General features: G+C 37.0%; 1 protein-coding gene across 2 annotated transcripts in view; it reads left to right on the forward strand.

Moving 5' to 3' along the window:
* The window catches only part of LOC106882171 (uncharacterized), a 139,602-nt gene that overhangs the window by 80,568 nt on the left and 49,669 nt on the right, over positions 1-9,365 (forward strand). For both annotated transcript variants that reach the window (XM_014932757.3, XM_014932756.3), the window contains exon 7: positions 7,158-7,201. In XM_014932757.3, coding sequence (XP_014788243.2) covers positions 7,158-7,201 — 44 coding nt within the window. The remainder of the gene's footprint in view (positions 1-7,157; positions 7,202-9,365) is intronic.

The following is a 9,365-nucleotide window of genomic DNA, read 5'->3' on the forward strand; positions in this document are numbered from 1 at the left end:
TTAGATGATGATGATCACCATGGTAATGACAAAAATGATAACAAGAGCAGCAGCAGTGGCAGTGGAAGCAGTAATGTCATTGTTGTACAGGCAAAATTTTATGAATATAATAATCCTCTATCAACTGAACCACCTACTTAACAAATCATTGTGTAAGAGACTGAGTATTCCATAGATCTGTGTGCTTTTAACATAATTCTCAGGGTGAATACACATAACACAATGTGTGTGTGTGTGTGTGTGTGTGTGTGGCATGATTGTACCTTTTGAGTTTCAGGAACAATCCATCTAATAGGCTTGCACACAGTTTCTGTCCATCCAATTTCACCAACAAGACTTGTAGTGACTGGATGCTATGATAAAAGACACTTATCAAAGATACCTCAGTGAGTTTGAAACCAGGGCCTCATGATTTTGAAGTAAATATTATAAGTTCTTGACCATTCATGCAGAAATTTGTCAATGTTATCAAAATGTTGGATTGTACTCTGCATTCAGATCCTCCTGAGATTAAATTTGTATTTCATTCTTCCAATCTCCATGAAAAAGAAAGATAGATTCATGGAAAGTGGATTCTACAAAGATAGATTCATGGAAAGTTGTCAAGTCAGATGTCTTGCAATATTTGTTATGGCTTTTTACATTCTGAGTTCAAATCCTGCAATGACCTACATAGATGAATAGAATGAATCCATTGCTTGGTTAAACACCACCAGCTGACATCATAAATTAGTAGAGTCTACTCTGTTGCAAACATCTAGGTCATGTCTCCATTTTAAAATACCTCCCTCCCTCCATCCATCCATCCCAAAGTGTTATGGGCACCGCCTTCCTTCCTGACTAAAAATGTAGTGAAATAAATTCCTGTTTCCAACACTCACAACTCAAATAAAAGAGGTCTGGAAATGTTAAATATTTCTGTCTTCCCCATAATAACAACAAAACCTGAAAAACAAAAAATTCTATATCAACTTATATTCTTGAGCTCACATGACCACCTCCCCCTGTATTCCACCAAAACAAAAAGACAACAACCTGTAATTAAAAAAACAATATAGGTGTTGTTTATTTACTTAGGAATTGTATAGAAATGTCACCACTATACACCCACCTATCTACCTATGTCACATGACTTCAAGTAGCCGAATGTATATATAATGTGAGTACTAAGTCTGATGGAGAGCTCTCCATGATAAGAAAGCAGGTCATTTCCCATGCATGGTTGTTGTCACCCGGCTAATTATTATTTCCATTATTATTGTTGCTGTTGTTGCTACTGTTGACAATGATGAAATTGAGGATTATGACTTATGACGACAACAATAATGATGATGATGATGATGATCAAAGTGATGATAGCAGTGACAGTGGTGGTAGTGGTATTAGGGGTGGTGATGATGATAGAGAAGGAGACGGAGATGATGATGATGATGATGTTAATGATGAAAGAGGTGATGGTGGTTGTGGGAGTGGTGTGGTGGTGGAGGTGATGGTGGTGGAGGTGATGATGATGTTAATGATGAAAGAGGTGATGGTGGTGGTGGTGGTGGGGGTGATGATGATGATGATGATGTTAATGATGAAGGAGGTGATGGTGGTGGTGGTGGGGGTGATGATGATACTATATTGTTGAGCTGTGATAAGCTCTTGGCAAATTGACTCTGTGACCTGGTTTTGATGACCTTTGCCCTCATTTTTTCCATTAATTCCCACTGGCATTTCGTTTGCAATTTGTATCAAATGTTGTTGTAATAGGTAAAAGGCATGAACATTGCTTAATCTTGTTTCCTCTCTTTCACCTCTCCCCACTAACATAGGCCCTTGCATTTTTCTAAAAAAGAATCACTTGTCTCCATTGCTAAAACCTCCACTGCCACCACCAACACCATCAACATTATTGTCACCTTTATCATTATGAACTTTTTACAATTATCATCACCATCTGAATCATCATTATCATCACTGCAGCTACCCTCCTCCTCCACATCCTCCTCCTCATCATCATCACACCATTACCACACTGTCTTCCTTCTTGACTATTCATGGGTCAAAGGGGCATGCAACATCAACTATATAGCATATGTGGTGCACCTGTTCTGTCTGGATTGGAAAATCCCAGAGGATTGTGCTATAGTCGCCACCTCTATCACTCTCTGTGGTTTGTGCTCATACCACATCTTGCCTCTCTCTAGTCCCACTTTTTGCAGTTCCCAATATTGCACTGTTGCTACCTGGTTGTGTCACCATAACTTGTAGTAGTTTTTGGCAAGTCTAGGGAATTTGTTTGTGATATGGGCAATGGTTTCAGAAAACTGTCCCTGTTCTCACTGCAGACGACACACGCACACACACACACACACACACACACACACACACACACACAGCATTACAAACACAGCCCGCACACTCACCTTCTCATTTCATGACTATCATTGGGATCGATAAGATACTGGACGACAACAAGAACAAGAATAACAACAACAATAATAATAATCCTTTCTGCTATAGGCACAAGGCCTGAAATTTTGGGAGAGGGAGCTAGTTGATTACATTGACCCCAGTCTTTCACTGGTACTTAATTTATCGTAACCAAAAAGATGAGAGGCAAAGTAGACCTTGGCGGAATTTGAACTCAGAACATAGTGACAGGTGAAATACCACTAAGCATTTTGTCAGGCGTGCTAACAATTCTGCCAGCCCGCTGCCTTAATAATAATAATAATAATAATAATAATAATAATAATAATAATAATTATTATTATTATTATTATAATTATTATTATTATTATTATTATTATTATTATTATTATTATTATTATTATTATGGATTATTTTTCCATTTTTTTTTACTTAATTTTTGAGAGCAGTCGGGTTCATTTTTAGTATTCTTGTTTGTGAGAGCAGTTGACTTTATTTCAGATATTCTCATTTTAAAAATCATCTCTGGTTAATTGTTGAGAGAATGTTGGTGTAGCTTTGGTGGAGGTTTTCCCTTTCTGAGTGCTCCTCCTCCTCCTCCTCCCCCTCCTCCTCCTCTTCTTCTTCTTCTTCTTCTTCTTCTTCTTCTTCTTCTTCTTCTTCTTCTTCTTCTTCTTCTTCTTCTTCTTCTTCTTCTTCTTCTTCTTCTTCTTCTTATTATTATTATTATTATTATTATTATTATTATTATTATTATTATTATTGAAGGCAGTGAGCTAGCAGAATCGTTAGCATGCTGGGCGAAATGATTGGTGGTGTTTCATCTGTCAGCCTGTTCTGAGTTCAAATTCTGCCAAAGTTGACTTTGCCTTTCATCTTTTCAGGGTCAATAAGATAAGTACCAGTCGAACACTGGGGTTGATGTAATCGACTCATCCCTTCCTCCAAAATTGCTGCCCTTGTGACAAAATGTGAAACAATTATTATTATTATTATTATTATTATTATTATTATTATTTTGTTTGACTTTTGCTTTGCATTTGTACAAGTTGGCACCAAGTCTTACCCAGAGACCTCAAGAGACAACAAGTTAGAAGTTCATGTAGGGTGTCATATATTTGGTATTGTACATAGTATTGTTGTAGAGAATGTTTAAGAAACCATAAGAAAATTATGTGTTTGTTTTAAAATTTGAGATTACATAGACAATATTTTACTTAGGATATGGGCAGTTCCCATGAGCACTATCTTTTGAACTTCAGCCATTTTGGGGTTTCCTGGTATCTGAGCCAGGTAGCAATCAGCTCCTTTTGCTATCATTCCTAGGGTACCTATGATAACAGGTATTGTTTTAGTTTTCAGGTTCCACATTTTGCTAATTTCTATTTCTAGATCTTTATACTTGCTCAGTTTTTGGTAGGTCTTGACAGATATGTTTATATCGATTGGAACAGTCATATCAATGAGGAGGCATGATTTTTGTCTGAAGTCTTTCAATATAATGTCTGGCCTATTTGCATCTATCTTTCTGTCAGTTTGAATGGTGAAGTTCCAGAGGAGTGCGATGTGATAATTTTCAAGCACTGGGGGTGGTTTGTGTTCCCACCAGTTTTTATCATGGGGCAAGTTCAGGTTTTTGTAAATTACCCAGTGAATATATTGTGCAGCTCTATCATGCCTGTTGAGATACTCTGTAGGCGCAAGAAAACTGCACATGGAGACAACATGATCAATGGTCTCATTTTGTTGTTGGCATACATGACATATTGGGGAGCTGCCATTCTTTAATATGTTGGCCTGGTAGTTCCTTGTAGGTAGGCATTGATCTTGAGCTGCTATGATAAACCCTTCTGTTTCTGATTTTAAGCCAGAAACCATTAGCCATATGTCAACATCGGCATTATTCACTCTCTTTGGGTATTTCCCATTGAGAGGCTTTTCTTGCCATTTATCAGTCAGAATATCTAAGGCAGCAGTTTTAGCACAGGTTTTCATGCACTTAGGTTTTCCTGTACTTGTTTCCAGTACGTCTAATTCTGGGATTTGTTGTATTTTGAATTCACTTAGATATTCCTTTGCCTGTTTTGTTACTGAGTATGATGCTTTCTTGTTTTCATGTTTTGAGACAAGTTTTAACATCCAGTCCTCAGAGTTTTTCAAGTAGGTGTCTAGGCCAATTGTGGAAATTATTATTATTATTATTATTGTTATTATTATTATTAGTTCAGATAGAGAAGGAAGGGCAGTGACAATGAATTTTTTCAAGATCTCCAAGGTTGGTGATTGGAGGAGAAGGAGTCATCCTTTGGCTGTAGAATCCCAACCCAAATGCATACAACAGAGTGGGCTCCAACTAAAGGCAACAAAGGACAAACTTTATTGTGATTGTATTCAACCAGACAATGGATTAAGCCTAGATATTTAATGTTTAGGATGTTTCTGGGGCACCAGTTTGTGAATGTTTGAAGTTTTCTGAAGATAATTTGTGTTCATTTGCCATGATTTTGCACCGTGTAACAGGATGGATTTGATGTTGCAAATGAAAATTCTTTGCTTAATTTACCTTCAGAGCAGGCTTTAAAATGTTGATGGCTTGATTTACTTTTCCATGTTCTGTTCCAATGTCCTTTTATCTTCTTCCAGTACTTACAACTATGTATATACACTTATCTTCATCGTCGTCATTTAGTGTCCATTTTTCATACTAATATGGGTTAGATGATTTGACTAGAACTGGCAAGCCAGAGAGCTGCACCAGGCTCCAGTTCATTTTGGCTTGGTTTCTACAGCTGGATACTCTTCCTAATGCCAACTATTCCATAAAGTGCACTGGGTATCTTTTACATGTCACCAGCATGGGTGCCTTTAACATATCATTGGCAAGAGAACCTAGTAATGGTAGTAATCTAGAAGAATGTAGTGTCTTACTTCAAATACAAAACAGAATACCCTCAAAGGAGTGAACCTTGGAGTTGGCAGTTGGTACCCTACTACCTTAACCAGTAAACCACTTCCCTTCTGTGCTATTGACAATGGCACTGATGATTTGCAACATCAATGCTAAAAGCCCCAAATTTGTAAAAGAAAGTGTGTTGTTAACTGCAACAGTATGAATAATATATGTCTAATGCCTAATTTAGCTGAAAAGAGAGATTTAGAGATTAAGTTGATTCCCTGCAGGATTTTTTTGTATTTAGAACATGGAACGGAAAAACAAACTAAACAATGTAAGGCATTTAGTGAAACTGAATAATAATAATAATGATGATGATAATAATAATAATTATCATAATAATAATAATAATAATAATAATAATAATAATAATAATAATCCTTTCTACTTTAGGCGCAAGGCCTGAAATTTGGGGGAGGAGGATAACATTGACCCCAGTGTTTTTCTGGCACTGAATTTATCAATCCCAAAAGGATGAAAGGCATGTTGACCTCAGCAGAGTTTGAACTTAGAATTCAGTGACAGGCGAAATACCATTAAGCATTTCACCTGGCGTGCTAACGATTCTGTCATCTCATCGCCTTAATAATAATAATAATAATAATAATAATAATAATAATAATAATAATAATAGTAATAATAATAATCCTTTTTGTTATAGGCACAAGGTCTGAAATTTGGGGGAAGGGAACTAGTCGATTACATTGACCCCAGTCTTTCACTGGTACTTAATTTATTGAAATCAAAAAGATGAGAGGCACAGTAGACTTGGCAGAATTTGACCTCAGAACATAATAACAGGCGAACTACCGCTAAGCATTTTGTCAGGCGTGCTAACAATTCTGCCAGCTTGCTGCCTTAATAATAATAATAATAATAATAATAATAATAATAATAATAATAATAATAATAATAATGGTTTTAAATTTTGCCACGCAGTCAGCAATTTTGGGGAAGGGTTAAAGTTAATTACATTGAGTCCAGTGTTCAACTGGTACTTATTTTATCAACCCCATGAAGATGAAAAGCAAAGTCAGTTTCAGCAGAATTTGAACTCAGGGTGTAAAGATGAAGGAAATGCCACTAGGTATTTTGCCTGGTCTGCTAACAATTCTACTAGCTTGCTACCAAGTAGGAAACCAAGATAAATCATAGTACAAACTGATTAGTGCAAGACTCAAAGATGAAATTAAAAGTTCTGGAATAAATACTGTAAGGTATTGTTTCCTGGCACTGTAGCAATTCTGCCAGTGTCCTACCTCAGTAATAATAATAATGAAAATGATGCTGATGGTGATGATAGTAATAGGAATATGAATTGCTGCTGACTGTCTTACTACTCCCCACAGACTAACATTCTGTCTAAAGAGCCATTTGTTAATGTCCACTTTAGCACAATACATCAACATTATCATCATCATCATCTCATTTATGTCAATTTTCCATGAGTTGGGTGGTTTGACAGGAGTTGGTAAGCCCAAGGTCTGCACTAAGCTTTATTGTTTGCTTTGGCATGGTTTCTATGGATGGATGTCATTCCTAACACCAACCATTTTACAGAGTGTATTGGATGCTTTTATATGGCACCAACATCAGTGAGGTCACTAGGTAACTTGCAAGACAAGACCCTTCAGCTGTAGCAGTAAGTGGAGTGGCTTTATGCCAGATGTTGAGAGGTTAAACTATGATAGAAGGACAGAAACATGTCTTGCTGAATGAGAAGTACATGGCTACCCCAACTGGAAAAGAATGCATATAAAATAATTCTTTGTTTCTTCTTAAACAGTTCAAGTACAATAATTCCAACTTTGACCAACTTGCTTCAGCCAGGTGAGAAATTTTAATCAGTTTTAGTCACTTTTCTTTTGATTTTTTTCTTTGCTTTCTTCTTCTATTTTTCCTGGTTGTAATCTCAAATTACTGATAAAATTGAAATATATTATACCAAAAACAGGTAGTATATCAGGCTAAATGCTTTGAGCTATTTAGTTGCATTACTTTACATAGTTTATTCAAACCACACCACAACCAACTTTTCATCCCTCCGGGGACTATTAAAATATGTTCCAGTCAATTATCAGAACTAATCTAATCAACTCCAATCTTCCTTGAAATGGATAGTCTTGGAATTAAGATAGCAATCTGAGACATATTGGAATTATTTTAGTAGAACAGACAGAAGGAAGGTAGTACACATTGGTGAGTTAGTAATTATTTTCTTATATCAAATTTGGAAAAAAAGAGAAAATTCATGAAAATATTTTAAACCAAAATTTAACTTTTAATTAAGGAAAAAGTATATTTTTTTTGTTGAATTTAAATTTATATTCAAATTTTAGTTCAGATTTTCATTCCACCACATTAAATGAGCATAATCATCCTACAAGTGTTGTATTTGTTTCCTCTCTCCCCATAGTTAAATATTACCTTGCTTGGAAACAGGTGAAGGTTGGTGACAGGAAGGGCATCCAGATGTAGAAAATCTGCCTCAACAAATTCCATCTGACCCATGCAAGTATTGCATCATCATCATCATCATCATCATTTAATGTCCGTTGTCCATGCTGGCATGGGTTGGATAATTTGATCAGTGCTGGAAGGCTGTATCAGGCTCCAGTCTGTTTTGGCATGGTTTCTATCTATGGCTGGATGCCCTTCCTAATGCCAACCACTCCAAGAGTGTAATGGGTGCTTTTATGTGCCACCAGCATGGGTGCCATTTGTGTGACACCAGTGTCTGTCATGACTGTGGTTTTGCTTGGCTTGATGGGTCTTCTTTTCAAGCATGGCATAATGCCCAATGCTCAAACCCCAGCATAATGCCACATGGTCTCGGTTCTTCCCCCCATGAGGCTCAGCCTGATGCAGAGTGTGCCAAGGCTGGCCCCTTTGAAATACAGGTACTACTCATTTTTGCCAGCTGAGTGGACTGGAGCGTGAAATAAAGTGTCTTGCTCAAGGACACAACACGTCACCAAGAATTGAACTCATTACCTTATGATCATGAGCCAAATGCCCTAACCACTAAGCCATGCACCTTCACACACACACACACACACACGCACACACACACACATATGAGAGAGAGATAGAATCTCAGGTACCCATAGGCCACCAAGGAATCAGATAACAAGCCTTACCACAAGTAGCTACAAGTGCAATTCTTTGGCAAAGAGAAGCAGAATGGTTCTTCTAATGGAGAATAGAAAGATTAAATGGGATGTGTTGTGAAACATATTGAAGGAAAGAAATAAATGCAAGATGGTCAGATGAAAGTGTTGTGAGTTTATGAAAAACAGAAGGTGCAAGAGCAACGGGTGGTATTGCATTCATCATAAGCTTTGATAAATTACTTCCTACCAATTGTCTTCTTCATGCATTGGAGTGCTAAACATTTGTCTCTCAGGAAATACCACTCTGAGGATTATCCAGATCTATGCTTCCACAAATGTCAGTGAAGATGATGAAGTTGAAGAATTCTACCAAGAGCTAGAGAAAGCACTAGCTCACAGACCCCCTTACACATGGGAGATTCCAATGCAATGATGGGAGATTTCAATGCAAAGGTTAGAAAATGATAACAGGGAGAGAAATATGTTGGCAAGTTTGGATCAGTAGAGAAAAATAAAAGAGAACATTTGGTTACAATGGCAGTGGCAAGAGGACTTTACATTGTATACAGCCTATTCATGAAGCAATCTGGAAGCCTCAAACGCTCAGTATAAAAATTAAATTGACTACATCTTAGTTCACAAATATAGCATACTGCAGGAGATCTTGGTGACAGAGCCAGTCAACACAGGCAGCAATCATCTCTTGTTCTGAGTGAAAACCATGTTCAATGAAATCAGAAGAATTGTGTCAAGGCATTTAATGTCAGACAGTTTCAAGATGTTGTCAAGAGAAAAGTTTGGAAGCAACTTGAAGAGGTTGATGGGAACTACACTGGTCCAGAAAACTAAAAGCTGCATGGGTCGAAATAATCAACTTAATC

This window comes from Octopus bimaculoides, chromosome Z (assembly GCF_046866305.1).
Source record: "Octopus bimaculoides isolate indiv1 chromosome Z, ASM4686630v1, whole genome shotgun sequence".
Taxonomy (NCBI): Eukaryota; Metazoa; Mollusca; class Cephalopoda; order Octopoda; family Octopodidae; genus Octopus; species Octopus bimaculoides.